This window comes from Coregonus clupeaformis, chromosome 15, assembly GCF_020615455.1.
Source record: "Coregonus clupeaformis isolate EN_2021a chromosome 15, ASM2061545v1, whole genome shotgun sequence".
Lineage (NCBI taxonomy): Eukaryota > Metazoa > Chordata > Actinopteri > Salmoniformes > Salmonidae > Coregonus > Coregonus clupeaformis.
Window position 1 is genome coordinate 42,741,021 of NC_059206.1, and position 23,751 is coordinate 42,764,771.

The 23,751-nt window shown below is 42.9% G+C and overlaps 1 protein-coding gene across 1 annotated transcript; it reads right to left on the reverse strand.

Moving 5' to 3' along the window:
- Window positions 1–57: 57 nt before the first annotated feature.
- On the reverse strand, window positions 58–23,751 carry LOC121582407 (germ cell-less protein-like 1). Its single transcript, XM_041898162.2, has 15 exons — window positions 23,381–23,751; window positions 21,467–21,656; window positions 20,991–21,114; window positions 20,787–20,883; window positions 20,026–20,123; window positions 19,738–19,850; window positions 19,579–19,644; window positions 3,153–3,237; window positions 2,951–3,041; window positions 2,682–2,822; window positions 2,514–2,583; window positions 1,887–1,962; window positions 1,626–1,771; window positions 1,332–1,419; window positions 58–1,181 (listed from the first exon to the last, which is right to left on the reverse strand). Exons 2-15 carry the CDS (start codon window positions 21,640–21,642, stop codon window positions 1,041–1,043), a joined length of 1,512 nt encoding a protein of 503 aa, XP_041754096.1. The 5' UTR covers window positions 21,643–21,656; window positions 23,381–23,751; the 3' UTR covers window positions 58–1,040.

A 23,751-nucleotide genomic window follows, 5' to 3' on the forward strand; every position in this document is an offset into this window, starting at 1 on the left:
ATCTAGCTGCGTCTTTTGGCAATTCATCAAAATGTGAATAGTAATGCACACACCATATACAGCTTTTGAAAACACCAGTTTTAATAACTAAGCATGTACAGCATAGTGAAATCTGTATAATGTACAAATATATGCAGACTAAATGGTAAAAAAAACTAATTGACAGCATTTCAGTGAGGATATTACAGCACAAGTTTCAAGTTATTAGTCATATGTACAGGATACACATGGTATACACTGTCCAACGAAATGCTTACTTGCAGGTTCTTCTCGACAACGCAACAATACGAATAGTACTATATCATGAATGACTGCACAGTGTAAAGATAAGCCACCACTGTAGATCAAACTGACAGTAGATCAGTAAACTATTTTGTCAAGACTGCCATGCCACTTTGGTCCAAAATAAATATTTGTCCAACACATTATGGCATGTATATTACAATTATCCAAAATGTAGACTAGAAATTAAACAAATATTTTGAAAGTTTAAAAGCAGCACCATATTCTGCCGTAGGTATTTGAAATTCACATCTAATTCAGACCCACTATAGTGGCCAACATACTCAATTAGCAATATTGTACGTGTTAGTAATTACATAGAGGATAGTAATGGATGTACAGACCTAGTAACTGATAATTCCCTGTGAGAGATGACCATGGTCACACTTCTGATAGCACCACAGCCCACTGGTGTGGACAATATTTTGGCAGTGTAAGGTTTTTTGTGGGTTTTTTCTTTCATAAAAAAAGCACAATAAATTATACAAAAAAGGCATGTCAAATGAATGAAATAAAAAATGAACCTTCAAATAATGAATGTTATAAAATGAAAACTGAAGAATGATAAATATTTTTGAAAAACACAACGTATCCCAAAACACAACAGACTGGGCTAAAGAGCATGCAGCTGCCAGGGTTGTGTGGGGTAGAAGCTGTGGGCCACAGCCTGAGATCAGAGAGGGACCATGGAAGATGCTGGTTTGGGACAGGACTAGCCTATATTATAAGGGGACTGGGCTGAGGGTGTGGAGCTGATATCAGGATACACTGCGGGCGCTGCTCTCTGGTTCAGGGGCATCAGGACGGCGGTCCATATGAGGAGATGTGTACTGGAAGTTACAGCACACATAGAGGGGGAACGACAAGAGCCGACTGTCCAGGTTCATCACCACATACTCCTGGAAGAGAGACAGGAACAGGGAGAGCACAGAATGTAAGTTACAGCCATAATTATATAATCTGATTCAGGCAATACTTAAGATAGTGATGTGTTAATTTCAAGAGGGGAGGAACATTTCAGAACGTGGATTATGTGTGGTCTGACTGACCTGGTCTTTCTCCAGGGTGAGAAGCTGGTAACCAGTGGATCGACTACACACCAGCTTCCCACTGTTATCAAAGGAGGCCAGGCGTAACCTGAACAGAGACAAACAGCAAATGACAGGTGAGGGGCTAGTCAGGCCTGGTAGAGCACAGGTAAATCACATGGCAGTTATACAGAACATAATTATACCATTACTACTACTACACACAATGCATTGCCAACCTTTGAAATCTGTAGCTGTCCTATGCGTGTTGTGCTGATCATAGCCTAGGTCCTGTCTGCAGCGTGGAACACTTACCTGTATGCTAGATGCCTCCGAGGCTGCAGACTCACAGCTCCCCCACATGGCTGGCTCAGTGTATTCCTCTTGAACACTATGAAGCGGTTGGTGTAGGTCACCAGCAGGTCAAAGCCAAAGTTGAAGCCCGTCCACCTCCAACAGTACTAAGCAAGAATAAAAAGTTAAAACATTCTCTTTTATTTGATTTTAAGTTCTTATTGCATGATGATTCAGAATAAATGATTTCCTTATTACACAGAGACTAATGGTCTGACTCACATCTCCATCTTTGGTCAGTTTCCTGCCACACCTCATACTGCTTGACTCAAACTCCTCCTTGTTGGCATCCTGTGGACTACAAACACAAATGTCTTAGCATAGAGAGAAATAATAATGGCGTCTTTTTGTCAGCACCAACTCCGCCATGGTTCATTGGACAAAGCCTATGTAGAAATGAATGCCGTTTTTTGATAAACGCCAAAAATAAGGTCTGTGGTAAACACAGATTTAGGAGATCTTATACCTTTTGTTCGGAGATAATCTTTGTCAGCTAACGTCACTTTTTGTGAATTTCGAAGCATTTATGTAATAAACCCCCCCCCCACTAAGCACATAAAGGCTTCATAATTCATAAAGTTCATGTTAACTGACTGATAGAACGATCTCCTAAGCCTGTGTTAACCTCGGACCTTATTTTTGGCGTTTATCCCAAAACCCTATTCTTTCCCCATTCATTTTCGCCATAGGAATGGCTGATCGAACCAGAGGTAACTCATTTCCGAGTTTTAGGACTACAAGCTGCCGAGCTCTATACAAGCAGAAATATATTTTCAGTCACTGAATGTCGCAGATTGGCATTAATGTTGTCATGGTGCGATGTTGCAGCTTTGGAGCTCCAGTTCTCACCCATTGTCATTGTCGTGTTCCGTCCGTAGCATGGCAAACCACTGGCTTTTGTACACGGAGGTCAGCCAATCTGTGGTATGAGGAGTTGTACAGAGTAGATCAAAATGACTACTAAAACAGTCATACGTGAATGTGAAACATAAACCACTATCCAATCATCAACCTTACCAGGTGGGAGAATGTTGTCTCTCTCCAGGATGCGTGCAGACGCCAGGTCGTTGATGATGTATTGTAGGCGCACATGTCTGAAGACAGGAGTAAAGGGAGTGCCGTCCTCTGTTTTTAAGAAGGGCTCCTCCTCTCCCAACTCTGCAACAGCATGCACATAAGGGCCATTAGAAAAGTCTGGTCAACCAGCGTCTCTGTGTATATTCTACAACCCTTTGTTCAGATAGGCGTGTAGCTAGCTGTGACATGCACTGTAGAACAGAACGTACCAGTTCTGCGTTTGCAAAGCCAGGCGTCAGCGTCAGCCAGCAGTTGCTTGATGGGACCGTCCCAGGATGGATTGAGCTGCAGGAACATCCACTGAGGAGAGGGAGGGTTACAAAGAGAGGGTATGAATGAAAACAAAGGGATGGGGAATGGGGAGATAAGTCTTCCTTACAGTAGAGACAGCCCAAATGGCTGCAGTAGTACCTTTTTCAGGGCGGTGTAGACGTCCATCTCCACCTGCATGACGAACAGGTCAGATGACTGGATCAGCGGTTCCATCACGTCCACTCTGCAGATACAGCACAGACACAAACACTGCTCACTGACCACACAACACGTAAACCTCTATTACCAGTATGTACAACAGTTCTTGTGCTGACGTTGCTTCCAGAGGCAGATTGGAAATCGGTAGTGAGTGTTGCACCGAGGACAGATGATTTTTACGCGCTTCAGCGGTCCCGTTCTGTGAGCTTGTGTGGCCTACCATTTCGGGGCTGAGCCGTTGTTGTTCCTAGACATTTCCACTTCACAATAACAGCACTTACAGTTGACCGGGGCAGCTCTAGCAGCGCTGATTTTTTAATTTTTTATGTTTTTATTGGGGGTAGATCAGCTTTAATATTGCAGATAGATTTTAACCTCCATCAATGTAATTGTCTGCATCACTTCCAATCCCCCATGTTTTTTTTCTCGCATATATACAGTATATATACACATATATACACACACACACACACACACACACACACAGTGGGGAAAAAAAGTATTTAGTCAGCCACCAATTGTGCAAGTTCTCCCACTTAAAAAGATGAGGCCTGTAATTTATCATAGGTACACGTCAACTATGACAGACAAATTGAGAATTTTTTTTCCAGAAAATCACATTGTAGGATTTTTAATGAATTTATTTGCAAATTATGGTGGAAAATAAGTATATATATATTACACACACTCAGCAAAAAAAGAAATGTCCCTTTTTCAGGACCGTCTTTCAAAGACAATTCGTAAAAATCCAAATAACTTCACAGATCTTCATTGTAAAGGGTTTAAACACCGTTTCCCATGCTTGTTCAATGAACCATAAACAATTAATGAACATGCACCTGTGGAACGGTCGTTAAGACACTAACAGCTTACAGACGGTAGGCATTTAAGGTCACAGTTATGAAAACTTAGGACACTAAAGAGGCCTTTCTACTGACTCTGAAAAACACCAAAAGAAAGATACCCAGGATCCCTGCTCATCTGCGTGAACGTGCCTTAGGCTTGCTGCAAGGAGGCATGAGGACTGCAGATGTGGCCAGGACAGCTGATCGTCCCCGCAGTGGCAGACCACGTGTAACAACACCTGCACAGGATCGGTACAGCCGAACATCACATCTGCGGGACAGGTACAGGATGGCAACAACAACTGCCCGAGTTACACCAGGAATGCACAATCCCTCCATCAGTGCTCAGACTGTCCGCAATAGGCTGAGAGAGGCTGGACTGAGGGCCTGTAGGCCTGTTGTAAGGCAGGTCCTCACCAGACATCACCGGCAACAACATCGCCTATGGGCACAAACCCACCGTCGCTGGACCAGACAGGACTGGCAAAAAGTGTTTTTCACTGACGAGTCGCGGTTTTGTCTCACCAGGGGTGATGGTCGGATTCGTGTTCATCGTCGAAGGAATGAGCGTTACACCGAGGCCTGTACTCTGGAGCGGGATCGATTTGGAGGTGGAGGGTCCGTCATGGTCTGGGGCGGTGTGTCACAGCATCATCGGACTGAGCTTGTTGTCATTGCAGGCAATCTCAAAGCTGCGCGTTACAGGGAAGACATCCTCCTCCCTCATGTGGTACCCTTCCTTCAGGCTCATCCTGACATGACCCTCCAGCATGACAATGCCACCAGCCATACTGCTCGTTCTGTGCGTGATTTTCTGCAAGACAGGAATGTCAGTGTTCTGCCATGGCCAAATCAAATCAAATCTTATTTACACATGCGCCGAATACAACAGGTGTAGACATTACCGTGAAATGCTTACTTACAGCCCTTAACCAACAATGCATTTATTTTTTAATAAAAAAGTAAAATAAAACAACAAAAAAGCGTTGAGAAAAAAAGAGCAGAAGTAAAATAAAATAACAGTAGGGAGGCTATATACAGGGGGGTACCGGTGCAGAGTCAATGTGCGGGGGCACCGGTTAGTTGAGGTAGTTGAGGTAATATGTACATGTGGGTAGAGTTAAAGTGACTATGCATAAATAATTAACAGAGTAGCAGCAGCGTAAAAAGATGGGGTGGGGGTGGGGGGGCAGTGCAAATAGTCCGGGTAGCCATGATTAGCTGTTCAGGAGTCTTATGGCTTGGGGGTAGAAGCTGTTGAGAAGCCCCCCGGACCTAGACGTGGCGCTCCGGTACCGCTTGCCGTGCGGTAGCAGAGAGAACAGTCCACGACTAGGTTGGCTGGAGTCCTCGACAATCTTGAGGGCCTTCCTCTGACACCGCCTGGTATAGAGGTCCTGGATGTCAGGAAGCTTGGCCCCAGTGCTGTACTGGGCCGTACGCACTACCCTCTGTAGTGCCTTGCGGTCGGAGGCCAAGCAGTTGCCATACCAGGCGGTGATGCAACCAGTCAGGATGCTCTCGATGGTGCCAGCGAAGAGCCCGGATCTCAATCCCATTGAGCACGTCTGGGACCTGTTGGATCAGAGGGTGAGGGCTAGGGCCATTCCCACCAGAAATGTCTGGGAACTTGCAGGTGCCTTGATGGAAGAGTGGGGTAACATCTCACAGCAAGAACTGGCAAATATGGTGCAGTCCATGAGGAGGAGATGCACTGCAGTACTTAATGCAGCTGGTGCAACACCAGATACTGACTGTTACTTTTGATTTTGACCCCCTTTGTTCAGGGACACATTACTCAATTTCTGTTAGTCACATGTCTGTGGAACTTGTTCAGTTTATGTCGCAGTTGTTGAATCTTGTTATGTTCATACAAATATTTACACATGTTATGTTTGCTGAAAATAAACACAGTTGACAGTGAGAGGACATTTATTTTTTGCGAGAGAAAAAAAACATGGGGGATTGGAAGTGATGCAGACAATTACATTGCTTGACACACACACACCCGTTCAAAAGTTTGGGATCACTTAGAAATGTCCTTGATTTAGAAAGAAAAGCAATTTTTTGTCCATTAAAATAACATCAAATTGATCAGAAATACAGTGTAGACATTGTTAATGTTGTAAATGGCTATTGTAGCTGGAAACTGCTGATTTGTAATGGAATATCTACATAGGCGTACAGAGGCCCATTATCAGCAATCATCAGTCCTGTGTTCCAATGGCACTGTTGTGTTTGCTAATCCAAGTTTATCATTTTAAAAGGCACATTTTGAACGGACGGCTCTTTTGAACGGTAGTATGTGTGTGTGTATATATATATATATATATATATATATATATATATATATATATATATATATATATATATATATATATATACAATATATACATATATACACACACATACAGTGGGGAGAACACGTTTTTGATACACTGCTGATTTTGCAGCTTTTCCTACTTACAAAGGATGTAGAGGTCTGTAATTTTTATCATAGGTACACTTCAACTGTGAGAGACAGAAAATCACATTGTATGATTTTAAAGTAATTAATTTGCATTTTATTGCATGACATAAGTATTTGATCACCTACCAACCAGTAAGAATTCCGGCTCTCACAGACATGTTAGTTTTTCTTTAAGAAGCCCTCCTGTTCTCCACTCATTACCTGTATTAACTGCACCTGTTTGAACTCGTTACCTGTATAAAAGACACCTGTCCACACACTCAATCAAACAGACTCCAACTTCTCCACAATAGCCAAGACCAGAGAGCTGTGTAAGGACATCAGGGATAAAATTGTAGACCTGCACAAGGCTGGGATGGGCTACAGGACAATAGGCAAGCAGCTTGGTGAGAAGGCAACAACTGTTGGCGCAATTATTAGAAAATGGAAGAAGTTCAAGATGATGGTCAATCACCCTCGGTCTGGGGCTCCATGCAAGATCTCACCTCGTGGGGCATCAATGAGCATGAGGAAGGTGAGGGACCAGCCCAGAACTACACAGCAGGACCTGGTCAATGACCTGAAGAGAGCTGGGACCACAGTCTCAAAGAAAACCATTAGTAACACACTACGCCGTCATGGATTAAAATCCTGCAGCGCACGCAAGGTCCCCCTGCTCAAGCCAGCGCATGTCCAGGCCCGTCTGAAGTTTGCCAATGACCATCTGGATGACCCAGAGGAGGAATGGGAGAAGGTCATGTGGTCTGATGAGACAAAAATATAGCTTTTTGGTCTAAACTCCACTCGCCGTGTTTGGAGGAAGAAGAAGGATGAGTACAACCCGAAGAACACCATCCCAACCGTGAAGCATGGAGGTGGAAACATCATTCTTTGGGGATGCTTTTCTGCAAAGGGGACAGGACGACTGCACCGTATTGAGGGGAGGATGGATGGGGCCATGTATCGCGAGATCTTGGCCAACAACCTCCTTCACTCAGTAAGAGCATTGAAGATGGGTCGTGGCTGGGTCTTCCAGCATGACAACGACCCGAAACACACAGCCAGGGCAACTAAGGAGTGGCTCCGTAAGAAGCATCTCAAGGTCCTGGAGTGGCCTTGCCAGTCTCCAGACCTGAACCCAATAGAACATCTTTGGAGGGAGCTGAAAGTCAGTATTGCCCAGCGACAGCCCCGAAACCTGAAGGATCTGGAGAAGGTCTGTATGGAGGAGTGGGCCAAAATCCTGCTGAAGTGTGTGCAAACCTGGTCAAGACCTACAGGAAACGTATGATCTCTGTAATTGCAAACAAAGGTTTCTGTACCAAATATTAAGTTCTGCTTTTCTGATATATCAAATACTTATGTCATGCAATAAAATGCAAATGAATTACTTAAAAATCATACAATGTGATTTCCTGGATTTTTGTTTTAGATTCCGTCTCTCAAAGTTGAAGTGTACCTATGATAACAATTTCAGACCTCTACATGCTTTGTAAGTAGGAAAACCTGCAAAATTGGCAGTGTATCAAATACTTGTTCTCCCCACTGTATATATGCTTCTACAGTGGGGAGAACAAGTATTTGATACACTGCCGAATCCAGAAAATCACATTGTATGACGTATGAGTATAAAAGATGGACTCTGAAATTGTGATGGCAGAATTCTCAATGAATAAACCTCTGACTATGCAGATCGAGAGACTGTCCGTTATTTAAATCCCAAAAGACGTACAACCTTTTGGGAGACGCACAGAGACACAAATAGTTTGTTAAATAATTCACGTAACAGCTTGGTCCTTCGAGCCGGATTCCAATACCCTGCTTCTGTCATTCCAGGTAACTCTGAAAACCGTCGACGGGCGAATGATACATTCGTAAATAGAAAGTCCTGCCCTTTGACATTAAGGGCTAAAACAGGCCAGAGGACACCTGATTAATGACAGAGACGGTGACGGAATCCAAACCTACATTGAATCTCGGCTGCAAGGATAAGGTCAGTAGTCTTTATTCATTACTTGGTGAAATTGATTTGAGAACTTGCTAAAATATTGAAAAGTAACAAATCAATGATAAATGCGTAGCCATTTTAAGTGAAATGTTGGTGGTTCCGTAACGATTCACGGTAATAGGCCATTACCAAAAGAAACTACCCGGTGTTGAAATAGAAGGAACTATTAAAAGTACACCTATGGGATGTAACCTGTAAGAGATTATAGAACAGTCAACAAATAATCCGGGTTAAACAAATACAAAAAGTACACCAGAAGGAATTAAAATAGCATGTGTGAGAAATAGAATATTAGTAAAGTCAAAAGTCACAAACAACTGTAGATTTTGCTGTAACTCTATCCGTTCTGGAGCCTTACAAACTCCGGGTTACCGATGGTGTTAACCAATAATCATGTAAGGTTGTATACGTGTGAGACCTAATGTTTGCTCAAAAGTCACATCTATGAATAATTCCAGGTGGTTGTATAGAGGAGGGAGAACCCATTCCTGTTGTATGAGACTGTCAGGAATTATCAAGATTACATTGTGAGGATAAATTCCTCCGTAAAGTATGAGATAATTCTGGGGGACTAGTCAAGACTACATATACAGGAAGGGGTGGTTCCAGGTGGTTGTATAGAGAAGAGGGAGAACCCATTCCTGTTGTATGAGACTGTCAGGAATTATCAAGATTACGTTGTGGGGATAAATTCCTCCGTAAAGTATGAGATAATTCTGGGGGACTAGTCAAGATTACATATACAGGAAGGGGTGATTCCAGGTGTTGTGGTGTGAAGCTGTTTTTAATTACTTGTTAAATTGACTTGTTATATAGAAGAGGTGGCTAAGGGATTTTTAACAGTACCAACCATGGGGGGCAAATCCTCACAAGAGGTCCCAGAATTTACTGGGGACGAGAAATACTTGATGTAATTAAAATGGAATCCAGGGATAGAAGAAATCTCCATTATGTAACCAGGTGGAGGGAGAGGTATGGTTTTGAGGGACATCTAGACGCAGATAAACTCGAATCCATGCTTAAAACAGATACATAAGGTGTGTAAAGGAGAAAGAAGCAGTGAGAGAGAGAGAGTAGGAGGGGGCCAGTACCCACTGATAGCCTTACCTAATCTACTGGCGGGGAATGAAAGGGGCCCCAGCAACCTTAGATGTATACAATAATAATAATATGCCATTTAGCAGACAGGCCATGAACACAGAGGACGTGGCCAGAGCGGTAGAAGGAATGACCCACCCCAAAAGAGGAATAGTAAGGTTTTGGCTGCCGTTAGAGGGCAGTGGGTTTCAGGGGATGCCCAGAGGACACTTTTGCCATGGGCCGATCACGGAGAGTATGTTGGGAAAATAACTGAATTGTGTAATAGCCTCAGAGAGACATGCAATCCATCATGAGCAGAATAACAGACAGGACAGAGCCAAGAAAGAAGAGGAAAATGCAGAGTACCTAATTGCCACTCTGGGAGAGATGGCGGGTAGAACTAGAAACCTAGGAGAGAGAGGAGATAAGGCAGGAAAGAGTGAAGGCCACGGGGGGAGAATAGGGGCTTTAACTGTAACAAGGGAGGGCACTTCGCCAAAGAATGTGAGGCCCCGTGTAAATACTGTGGCAAGATAGGCCATAACATTTCCCGCTGCAAACATAAAGGAGAGGGCAAGAAGGGAAACCGGGGAGAGAAGAGAGAAAAGAGAGAAGCCTAACAGACGTCCATCCCCCAGCTTTGAGCGTGAGGGAGAAAGAGTAGACTCTAGTGAGGGGAAGACTAAGAAACCATTTGATCCAAATTGTGAGGTGTTAGAATTGGCTACTATTGACTTAGCACTTCAACAGGAACAGAAACCTTATTTGACATTGACAATAATGGGTAAGAAAATTAAATTCCTTTGTGATACGGGAGCCTGCAGGACAGCAATCTGTGCAACAGACTGTGCCAGATGGAGTCAGGATTGATGGGGAGAAAATCATAGTGCGATCTGCCTCTGGTCATCAATTTATTGAAAGGTTATCAGCCCCAATAACCCTAAAACATGACCAATCAGGAGGAGAGGCAACCATACCCATCCTGATATCTAAGCTGTGTCCGGTAAATTTACTAGGACGTGATGTAATGACTAAGTTGAATGTGGCCGTCATTTCCACTGAGAGGGGAATGAAAGCACACATAGAGACAATATGGTGGTCTGTGGGGAAGGGGAGCCATGTTATTGGTATAGGCAAGATTTGTTAAGGGGGGGAATAACTGATATTCCCCAAACCTTGATGGAACTTGCTGATGATGTAGTACCAGGCCCCACTAAAATGTCCCCCGATGACCTACACTGTACTCTCTGGTATAACAAACACCCAGGTCCAGATGCAATCTATGAGGAAGCATTATTTAAAACCACAGAAAGGACTATAGCCTTGAAATGGTTTCACTATGACAACACCCACGCAGCAGTGGAGGTGGAACTAGGGCCCCAATGTTCAGGGAAAGATGGAGCCCACATGTGTCCCTAGCAAAGGAGCCAGCAGAGGACTGGAAAGACATGGGCCAGTGGGTATCCAAGGGTAAGAGGATCACTGATTGGGTCAATATTGTGAGTGGAGATCAACACAGCCCATCCACAAATAGGTATCGTCGGAAATTGAATTGGAGAGCCAATTCAGTTCCCGGAGTACATTTAGATGAGAATAGCAGATACTGAGGAGAGGAATACCTGTTGACAGAACAACAGGAGTCAGACTTAAAATAAATTCCAGAGCATTTGTGGTCCCGGGGTCCAGCAGACGTAGGATTAATAAAAGGGGTAATTCCAGTACAGGTGATACCCAAATCTAATCATAGGCCATATCAGAAGCAATACCATATGAAACCAGAAGCAATAAAAGGTTTGCAGTTTACCAAGAGCAGATTGGGAGGGACCTTGAGGGAGGGCCAATTCTCGGGGAGATAGTGAGGCCAGAAACAAAGGTGCAGTGTCCTAGAAATCACAGTCTGTTTTTTTTTTTTTTTTTAGTTCTGCTGGGAGTACATTTGATGATGGGGTTTTGTGTTGAATTAGAGGCTAGAGATTTAATAAAATAATAATTGGAATAATAATTATATATTAACTTGCTCACACGAACGTAGACATACGTCATGGGTGAGACATAATTAATATAATATTGTACAAAGCCAATTTAGGGTTTCCATTAAGGAACGTCAATCACTACATTGGATATTAATACTATGGAGATAAATTCAATATATGCTGGTCAACTACAGCATGTGTTTGGTGTTATTTGTAGCCTACTTAGAAAAGACAGTTACCTATATCTGCTGTATTCTAAACAATGACAGATTGGGGGTTTCATAAGAGGTGGCTATAATTTTAGTTGATAACAGAGGTAATTAGATTTGAGAAAGGTTGAATTGCATTGTTTAAGCAAGAATGGCATTAAATTCATGCTTTCTAGTTATGTGTATGCAAATATGTTATTCATTTTTGGTGGTGTGTGGATAGAATTTACTAATGGCAGGATTTAGTAAACGAAGCAGAGAGATTTAGTGAGAGCAGTGGAAGGGATACCCCACCCTAAGACGGGGGTACACCAGTTCAGAAGAGATATGGAAGGGCTGACCGCCAGCTTTAAGCTGAATACAGGGGTTCTAGAGTGGGCAGAAGGAGGGGCTTATGGAGATAAATTGGCACAACTCTGTGATAATCTGAGAGAATATTATCACAGACATGCCGACTTCTCCAAAGTCCACGAGTGTAAGCAGGGAGACAGTGAGACTATTAGTCAACACCTAGGAGAGAAGAGAGGTTACGGTAGCAAAGACAGACAAGAAGGATTTTATGGATTTTTTCGGTTTTGGCTGAGTTTGGGGTATATATGATTTCTTATGAGAATGAATGTCATGAGGACTTAATGAACACTTGGGATAAGTAACATTTATGAAATATTTAGAATAATGGTAATGTTTGGTATACTATGGGATGGAACACTTCGTTGAATAATTTCAATTGCCTCTGAACTCTGTTTTAACTTTCTGGTGTTAATTAATCATCCACACTGGTAAATTCTAAAGGCATGAGAGGAAGACTTTAAGATAGTAAAATAAACTAAGTTGAGGGTAATTTATAATACTGTGACAAGTGTGAAGAAGATTATAATTAGGTAATAATATGATTTGAACCATAAAACAACAGAAGAGAGAGAGAGAGCTTTCCCTGAATGAGGGATACCTGTTGCTAGTAAATTGTACTAATCTTGGATTACTTTTACGGGATAGAAGTAAGTTGAGGTATTATCAAATGTTGTCATTTAAATTTCATTTTTAGTATGCTTTAATAAACAACAAGTTGGTATTTGAAACTAAATTAATGCAATGATCTGCAGTAATCAGAGGAAGGCACAATCTAATGCGAAACAGCTATTACCTAGATCATTTATTTAGTAATGAGATCAGGAAGATAGGAGCAATAAAGAAGCAAGGGACAGTCTCAAAAATAAATAAGGGATGGCAATTGGATGATAAATTACCAATTTTACCTAAGTGATTGTTTAGGTAGGTGGTAATATTGACACATGGGCAGTGACATGTGTCAAAAGGAGGGATGGATGGTAGGTAGAGCAGATTAGACAACACTGTTGCATTTGGGATTACTAATTATATAAATAAATTTAAAAAACTTTTGTTCAAGATCTGTTATCTGTGCTCAGAATAATCACCAGGGCAGACAAAGGGCACCTCAGGGTGAGTATCCTCCGGCTAAGTACCCTTTCCAGCAATTGGAAATGGATTTTATAGAGTTATCACGGAGTGAAGGGAAGAAATGTAGAGTAACCCCAGATAAAGATGGGTTATCCCCCTTTGAGAAAGTGTTTGGAAGACCTTACAGAATGCCACAGTTGGCAGGACCAGACAGGCAGACATAGAACTAGAGAGCACCCTAGCAGAACACGTGAGAAGGTAGTTTATTAACCACACCTGTATGTCAAAGGTTTTGTGCCCCACAGGTGAACTAAAGGAGAAGGTGACCCACTCTATATAACCTGGAGACTGGGTGTGGAACCAATCAATGAGGAAAAAGGATTGAAAGCAGTCACACTGGGAGGGACCATACCAAGTCCTATTGGTAACTGCCTTCGCTATAACAATAGCTGAGAGAGCCACTTGGGTCAACGTTACCCACTGCAAAAAGGTAGTCCCACATACCAACACTGTTGAACACACACAGAGTTAAAGAGAAGAACTGACCCATTAGGGTTCGGGGGTAAACTCTGTTAACGAAGAAACCCTACCCCGACCTTTCATCACTGTGGGGTGTTTATAGAGGTGTGGGTATGGGGAAGTACCAGGCAGGTGAGTCAGGGACAGGATTGGGATGGCGGTTTTGGGGATTTTGGGGGACTCTGAGCTGCATCATCATGTTAACCATATTATGGATTAATCCAGGTCAACCTAAACAGGGAAATGATGCACTTTCGATCTCGTATAAATACTGAAACCAAGAAAGACTATTGGGGGAATGATTATTTTAATAGTTAAAGTCAGTTTAGGACAAGATGGGGGATTCAAGATACCATTCGACTTCTCCCATGAAGAGATAGGAGGTTTTGGGGGCTTTGGTAAGAAGGGGGTGTGTACAAGAAAGTTAGGTCCTAGAAGGTATGGTAAATACATTTGCACTGGGGAACGCTCATGTCCTTGGGCAAGGGTGTTTAAACATACCTGGGGGAACATACTATGAGAATGGAATGGACGCAGTACACCGATGGGGGAATTAAACAAACCCATGATAAATGTAAAAACGGAACTGGTGATAACGGTAAAGTCAATTATGCAAGATGACATAGCAAGGAACTATTGGGCCTGTGTTGATGATTTCGGGGCAGATATACGTTTGAGGTTCATTTTTCAGGAGAAAATTGAATCTTCCACCTCCGAGACAGATCAGCAGGTAGATCCAATGTTATCACTAGAGGTATCAACAAATAGTCTTGACATCCCTTGGAAGGCCCTCAGAAGGAATCCTGAAGAGCACTAAACCACCAAGGGTAGAATATTTCCTCTTGCAGGAAATGAACCAAGGAGAAGTAGAAGGAATTTCAAATGAGAACTTCTGGGTAAGGTGGATGAACTACACAGCTAGGGCGTTGGGTCAAACTAATTGTTATGCCTGTTCAACAGGTAGGCCAACACTTGTAACTAAACCTATGCCTCAGACCATGTTCTCTTGTGTGATAGATTTGGGATCAAACCAAACCTCACCTAATTGTTCTGATATTAAAATAACCACTCTTAAAAAGGATAATACTAAGGCACCCCAATTCACCATGAACCCCGGAGATTATCAATGTTATAGACACCAAAGTAATGCGAATCACAGATCAAATTGGAGAAGGGTTTACAACAACGTTTTTCTGGTGGGTTACAATTGATAAAAATGTTGACTGGATTAATTACATCTACAAAGGTTAGTTAATTAGACAGGGGATGCAGTGAAGAGAATCTCAGGCCAACTATCCGCCACCTCACTCATGACCTGCAGAATAGTTTTGTTCTCTAAATGCTTTTAGCAGAGAAGGGCGGATTTGCAAAATGGTGGGAGGTCATTGTTGTATGTTTATCCCCAACAATACAGCCCCAGATGGTACAGTAACTAGAGCGCTGGCAGGTCTCACTGCATTAATTAAAGAATGGGCTGAGAACTGGGGGGTGAATACATCAATGACTGGTTGGTTTGATAAAATGTTTGGTAAATGGAAAACTATTGTTGTAACTATTTTAGGCGCGGCAATCGCGTCTATGGGAATGCTTGTTCTTTGTGGATGTTGTCTTATTCCCTGTGTCCGAAGGTTGGTGAGCAAGGCGATGGAGAAGGCGGTTTCCCAACAGATGGTGAGATACGGCCCAATCCCGGACTCCGACCTAAGGAATGAAGGATATGACCTACCAGGCTTGGTGGAGGACGACGACGATCCAGATAGTTTGAGACTGGATGTTTTCCTAGAAATATAAATCTCTAGTTTAAAAGTTATTGTAATGATCTTTTGTGAATTAAAGTCTTGTTTTAAGTATGATGTACTAGTTACCATTGCTAAAAAGTAACGTTACGCTTTTAATCATGGGGTAACCCTGATGAACCTGTAATGTTTTTATATGCAAACCAACTTATATACTTCAATGAGTGTGATTCATTTCTATAACAACATATATTTTGTATGTGTGTAATATTTAGTCAAAGGGTGGAATTGATAGATTAATTATTAATGACTAATTATTACACCCTGAAACTGTGTGAAATATGTTAGAATGTGTGAGTGTAGTAAATATTATGATATTGTGTTACTATTTAGCAATGTGAGTAAGAGTTAGGCCAGACAACAAAAGACAAGGAGAAAGGCTACAGGCAACTGAGAAACCAAGATAATTGAGGAATTTAGGGAGTAGAGAAACTGTTAGGCTTGTGTGTGTGTGTGTGTGTGTGTGTGTGTGTGTATATGGTGTGTGTGTGAACTGATGGTCAGGAGAGCGGTTTTGGAGTGGAAAACTACAGCCCGCCTATAGAGGGGAGGGATTTTTTTGTATGACGTATGAGTATAAAAGATGGACTCTAAAATTGTGATGGCAGAATTCTCAATGAATAAATCTCTGACTATGCAGATCGAGACTCTGTCCGTTATTTAAATCCCAAAAGACTTACAACCTTTTGGGAGACGCACAGAGACACTGAAATAGTTTGTTAAATAATTCACGTAACAATTGTGTTCTTGGGGTTGTACTCATCCTTCTTCTTCCTCCAAACACGGCGAGTGGAGTTTAGACCAAAAAGCTCTATTTTTGTCTCATCAGACCACATGACCTTCTCCCATTCCTCCTCTGGACCATCCAGATGGTCATTGGCAAACTTCAGACGGGCCTGGACATGCGCTGGCTTGAGCAGGGGGACCTTGCGTGCGCTGCAGGATTTTAATCCATGACGGCGTAGTGTGTTACTAATGGTTTTCTTTGAGACTGTGGTCCCAGCTCTCTTCAGGTCATTGACCAGGTCCTGCCGTGTAGTTCTGGGCTGATCCCTCACCTTCCTCATGATCATTGATGCCCCACGAGGTGAGATCTTGCATGGAGCCCCAGACCGAGGGTGATTGACCGTCATCTTGAACTTCTTCCATTTTCTAATAATTGCGCCAACAGTTGTTGCCTTCTCACCAAGCTGCTTGCTTATTGTCCTGTAGCCCATCCCAGCCTTGTGATGTCCTTACACAGCGCTCTGGTCTTGTCCATTGTGGAGAGGTTGGAGTCTGTTTGATTGAGTGTGTGGACAGGTGTCTTTTATACAGGTAACGAGTTCAAACAGGTGCAGTTAATACAGGTAATGAGTGGAGAACAGGAGGGCTTCTTAAAGAAAAACTAATAGGTCTGTGAGAGCTGGAATTCTTACTGGTTGGTAGGTGATCAAATACTTATGTCATGCAATAAAATGCAAATTAATTACTTAAAAATCATACAATGTGATTTTCAGGATTTTTGTTTTAGATTCCATCTCTCACAGTTGAAGTGTACCTATGATAAAAATTACAAACCTCTACATGCTTTGTAAGTAGGAAAACCTGCAAAATCGGCAGTGTATCAAATACTTGTTCTCCCCACTGTACAGTGAGGGAAAAAAGTATTTGATTCCCTGCTGATTTTGTATGTTTGCCCACTGACAAAGACATGATCAGTCTATAATTTTAATGGTAGGTTTATTTGAACAGTGAGAGACAGAATAACAACAAAACAATTCAGAAAAACGCATGTCAAAAATGTTATGAATTGATTTGCATTTTAATGAGGGAAATAAGTATTTGACCCCTCTGCAAAACATGACTTAGTACTTGGTGGCAAAATCCTTGTTGGCAATCACAGAGGTCAGACGTTTCTTGTAGTTGGCCACCAGGTTTGCACACATCTCAGGAGGGATTTTGTCCCACTCCTCTTTGCAGATCTTCTCCAAGTCATTAAGGTTTCGAGGCTGACGTTTGGCAACTCGAACCTTCAGCTCCCTCCATAGATTTTCTATGGGATTAAGGTCTGGAGACTGGCTAGGCCACTCCAGGACCTTAATGTGCTTCTTCTTGAGCCACTCCTTTGTTGCCTTGTCCGTGTGTTTTGGGTCATTGTCATGCTGGAATACCCATCCACGACCCATTTTCAATGCCCTGGCTGAGGGAAGGAGGTTCTCACCCAAGATTTGACGGTACATGGCCCCGTCCATCGTCCCTTTGATGTGGTGAAGTTGTCCTGTCCCCTTAGCAGAAAAACACCCCCAAAGCATAATGTTTCCACCTCCATGTTTGATGGTGGTGATGGTGTTCTTGGGGTCATAGGCAGCATTCCTCCTCCTCCAAACACGGCGAGTTCAGATGATGCCAAAGAGCTCGATTTTGGTCTCATCTGACCACAACACTTTCACCCAGTTCTCCTCTGAATCATTCAGATGTTCATTGGCAAACTTCAGACGGGCCTGTATATGTGCTTTCTTGAGCAGGGGGACCTTGCGGGCGCTGCAGGATTTCAGTCCTTCACGGCGTAGTGTGATACCAATTGTTTTCTTGGTGACTATGGTCCCAGCTGCCTTGAGATCATTGACAAGATCCTCCCGTGTAGTTCTGGGCTGATTCCTCACCATTGCAACTCCACGAGGTGAGATCTTGCATGGAGCCCCAGGCCGAGGGAGACTGACAGTTATTTTGTGTTTCTTCCATTTGCGAATAATCGCACCAACTATTGTCACCTCACCAGGCTGCTTGGCGATGGTCTTGTAGCCCATTCTAGCCTTGTGTAGGTCTACAATCTTGTCCCTGACATCCTTGGAGAGCTCTTTGGTCTTGGCCATGGTGGAGAGTTTGGAATCTGATTGATTGCTTCTGTGGACAGGTGTCTTTTATACAGGTAACAAGCTGAGATTAGGAGCACTCCCTTTAAGAGTGTGCTCCTAATCTCAGCTCGTTACCTGTATAAAAGACACCTGGGAGCCAGAAATCTTTCTGATTGAGAGGGGGTCAAATACTTATTTCCCTCATTAAAATGCAAATCAATTTATAACATTTTTGACATGCGTTTTTCTGGATTTTGTTGTTGTTATTCTGTCTCTCACTGTTCAAATAAACCTACCATTAAAATTATAGACTGATCATTTCTTTGTCAGTGGGCAAACGTACAAAATCAGCAGGGGATCAAATACTTTTTTCCCCTCACTGTATGTATGTATGTATGTATATATATATATATATATATATATATATATAGCTATTAAAAATATATATCTATTCAAATATCTTGCATATCTTAATTTCCATCATTATCAATTAATATCCGTAATAATGTTGGAAGTTCATGCGAAAGATTGTTACCTATAACCCGGATTGCCATTGTATTACATTACATTTTTGTCAAGCAATTATTATTTTAGCAAACAATTATTGTGGTTCATCCTATATTCTCCCTAACATCCTTACCCCCTTGCAACAGATGTGGGATACACACACACGCACATACTCTAACACACTCAACCCCTTTCCTCCACAATCAACCATAAGCTCAGATGCTCCACGATTTATACTTCCCAGAGCCCAACTCAAGAAAGGACCTGATTTACAAATGCATATACAGTTACAGCTGTTTGAGAAAGCATGCAAGATTGAGCAAAAACTGACAGAAATTTGAGATTTGATGAACCTATGTCAAGTCCTAGGTGATGGAGACACAAACACTCTGGTCCCCCGTTGTAACCATTTTTCCCAAGCATGTCCGTGCAGTCAGACCTTTGATTCTTTTGTGCCACCAAGGCTGAAATTTGACCAACTGACTTGTTGGAAAGGTGGCATCCTATGACGGTGCCACGTTGAAAGCCACTGAGCTCTTCATCAGTAAGGCCATTCTAATGCAAATGTTTGTCTATGGAGATTGCATGGCTGTGTGCTCGATTTTATACACCTGTCAGCAACAGGTGTGGCTGAAATAGCCAAATCCACTAATTTGAAGGGTGACCACATACTTTTGTATATATAGTGTATAGGGAAAAATATGAAAACATTGAAGATACGCACCCCAGCTCCTTCATCAGGTCAACATTCTGATGAGTCATGAGGTTATTGAGGAGCCATTCCAGACACCTGCAGGAGACACACAAGCATAAGCATGTACAGTGAGAAGAAAATGATTAAATGTGTAATATTATTCAACAGGAGTGTAATGATGGGGCTTACTTCTTCATAACAGAGTCCAGGCCGTAGATGCTGGCAGAGGAGTAGTAGCCACACACGGTCTTGACACTGACGTTCTCCTTCATGGTCTCACCACACTGCTGGATCAGACCATCCTGCAAAGACACAAGGCATGGCTTATTGTCGCCTTTGATCATCTATTCTCATTCATTCCAGCAAGTTTAACTTTCAACTCACACATATCACTATCATCTCAACATTATCACTACATTGTATACCGTTACATTCTATGTAAAATATACTGTAGTGTGATAATGATAATCTACTGACCAGTTGGAGCATACAAGCTGCTGCTAGGATACTGACCACCCTGCTGGGCTTGATCAGAACATCATCCCGGTACAGAGATCCAAACACTACCTGCAGAGCTAAAGACACACACACACCACAAAGATAAATGAGTATAGTAACTGCAAAAAAGGAGTTCAGTGACATAAACAAAGCGATTTGTAGTATTTTGTTCCTGACAGCAGTATTGTAGTACTTGGGTCCCGATTTTCACGACTTGTGACTCAACCTGGACTCGACCATTGGTGAATGGGATTTGCCTTCTTGTGACTTGTATTTGCACTTCGACTGAATAGGTTACTATGATAAACAGAATATTAGCAGCACTGGGTGCGCAGATCTGCAAAGGTTCTATTCTCTAGCAGTGGGAAGGATGAGCCACACCCGGCACATGCAGCCTACATCAGCTGGTGAGCTGCAGGGGAGCAAGCGATGATTGTGCGCAGACAAGCAGGCAGGCTCCGCTCCAATCATAGGCTAAGCGACACATTGCGCAAGCGACTGTCTTGCTTCCCCGTAACCACCAGCCAACTATTTAGCTTTGCCTGGTTAAGAAACACAAACTGCTTTACGAAATTGAAAACAATACTAGTATCGGGTTTTAACTCGTGACTCGACCATTGAAGACTCATACTTGGACTCCAGCCATAGGGACTTCTAGACTCGACTCGAGCACAGCGGAGTCAACTTGGACTCAAGGTTTAGTGAGTACAACACTGCCTGACAGTGACTTAAGTCCTCACCCTCTGTGTCGATGTTCTGGTCTGGGATCTCTAACGGTATGACCATCATGTTGGACTCCTTCCAGGATCCACTGAACATGCTGGAGAAATACCCCGACTACATAATTAAAACACAGGGAGGAGAAAGAGAAGGAGTGGAATGAGTCACAGGCATTGGCTTTGTAGAGACTACAGTGTATAGTATACACAGAACAGTGCACTAACCTGGCAGAGGTAGACTTTGTGCAGGTTCCACTCCTGCCCCAAGGCACAGATGCGGATGTCACTGTTCTCCCCGTTCAGGAACAAGGTCTGATAGATGTACTTAGAAGTGCTCTTTAGCTTCTTCCTGTTACAATTCCAAAATAAAACCAGCAGAGGGCAGGCCTAGGTTAGAAACAGGCTGGCCATTTGAAAGACATGAGAGATGTGTGAATACCTCACCTGTGCTGTAAAGGGCTCTCTACACAGTCTACGCAAACAGAGCTGACGGAGGTCCATTTGCGTCGCGTTCCAAAAATTCAGCCGCACAAATGTACGTGGAACTACGTAGAGCTCGCCGCAAACGGGGCTCTGTTTGTGTAGACCTTTAGTGTGTTTTTCTCTTACTCTGGCCTGCTCTGTGTGTGTGTGTGTCACTTGTGTTCGTGAAGTTGTGTGTATGTGTGTGTTTCCAGTGTGATGTGTGTGGCTCTTCTCACCTCCGTGGTGTGTCCAGTAAGGCATCTTCCTCATCAGGCTCACTGTCACAGTCGCAGTGTGCAGTCCGTTTCCTCTTTCTGCACTCACATCCATGCTTGCCACTGGCACATGCCGTCTCAACTGCTTCCTCTGGATCCTGGGAGGAGGCCTGCATCCGGCTGCCCAGGGTGCCCATCTCTCCCCTGCACACTACACACAAAACAAGACCATCAGCAACCTCAAATGCATGGATGCATTGTAATTCATATGAGTTTCACTACTCAGGGGTAAACTAGATTAGGTCACTTTGTTGTTGATGAGTAACTATTTCTGAAAGTTATCATCTAGGTTCAGAGCTGGAGAACATTCACAGTTGTTCATATACACTACATGATCAAAGGTATGTGGACACCTGTTTGTCAAACATCTCATTCAAAAATCATGGGCATTAATATGGAGTTGGTCCCCCTTTTTACTGCTATAACAGTAAAATGTATGTATGAAAATGTATGCACTTACTAACTGTAAGTCGCTCTGGATAAGAGTGTCTGCTAAATGACTAAAATGTAAAAGTAACAGCCTCCACTGTTCTGGGAAGGCTTTCCACTAGATGTTGGAACAGTGCTGCAGGGACTTGCTTCCAATCCAGCCTCAAGAGCATTAATGAGGTCGGGCACTGATGTTGGGCGATTAGGCCTGGCTCGCAGTTGGCGTTACAATTCATCCCAAAGGTGTTCGATGGGGTTGAGGTCAGGGCTCTGTGCAGGCCAGTCAAGTTCTTCCACACTGATCTCGACAAACCATTTATGTATGGACCTTGCTTTGTGCACAGGGGCATTGTTATGCTGAAACAGGAACGGGCCTTCCCCAAACTGTTGCCACAAAGTTGGAAGCACAGAATCGTCTAGAATGTAAATTGTATGCTGTAGCGTTAAGATTTCCCTAAGATTTCCCTTCACTGGAACTAAGGGCTTTAGCCCGAACCATGAAAAACAGCCCCAGACTATTATTCCTCCTCCATCAAACTTTACAGTTGGTACTATACATTGTGGCAGGTAGCATTCTCCTGGCATTCGCCAAACCCAGATTCGTCCATCGGACTGCCAGATGGTGAAGCGTGATTCATCACTCCAGAGAACGTGTTTTCACTACTCCAGAGTCCAATGGCGGCGGCCGACACTTGGCATTGCGCATGGTGATCTTAGGCTTCTGTGCAGCTGCTCGGCCATGGAAACCCATTTCATGAAGGTCCTGATGAACAGTTATTGTGCGGATGTTGCTTCCAGAGGCAGTTTGGAACTCGGTAGTGAGTGTTGCAAACGAGGTCAGACGATTTTTACTCTGTACGCACTTCAGCACTCGGCGGTCCCGTTCTGTGAGCTTGTGTACTGAGCTATTGTGGCTGAGCTATTGTTGCTCCTAGACGTTTCCACTTCACAATAACATCACTTACAGTTGACCGGGGCAGCTCTAGCAGGGCAGGAATTTGACTAACTGACTTGTTGGAAAGGTGGCATCCTATGATGGTGCCACGTTGAAAGTCACTGAGCTCTTCAGTAAGGCCATTCTACTGCCAATGTTTGTCTATTGAGATTGCATGGCTTTGTGCTCGATTTTATACCCTTGCCAGCAACGGGTGTGGCTGAAATAGCATAATCCACTAATTTGAAGGGGTGTCCACATACTTTTGTATATATAGTGTATGTCGAAAGCATAAATTATGAACACAAGTAAATCCTGTTCTCTGACATCAACAATCCTATGGTAGCTAGCTTACAACCTCAGGCACTTTGTTCAGCTATTATTGTTTTTGTTGTTGCCACAGCTCCTTAGCTAGCTACATACACAACACAGCTAGCTACACTTAGCGTGCGATCGGGTATTTAATAAATGTAATAGCTAGATAATTTACGATATACAGAAATGTAATTTACCTGATATATCTATAACAAGGCAAACCCGTCGGCTAGAAAGCTTTGTTGTCAATTAATTTAAGCAAGCCTAGCTATGTTGCTAGCAAGCTCAGCTGTGACAGGTCACCAGGCGTAGCTAGCTACTACTGTACTAAACAACAAGCATTCTCAGTTGAAATTTTTGGAACAAAGACAAAGAGGTAATTTAGCACCAGATATTGCGGAGCTAGTTAATCCGGCCAAATACGATCTACCAATAGCCTGAGCATCATTATGAATGTTTAAAAGGATATCTCAAGAACAATTGTCAAGTTGTCTTTCTATTTTTCATAGCTAAAACGATGCAGATTCCACAGGCTAGCAATTTGTCTTCTTCTAGCCTGCTAACTATG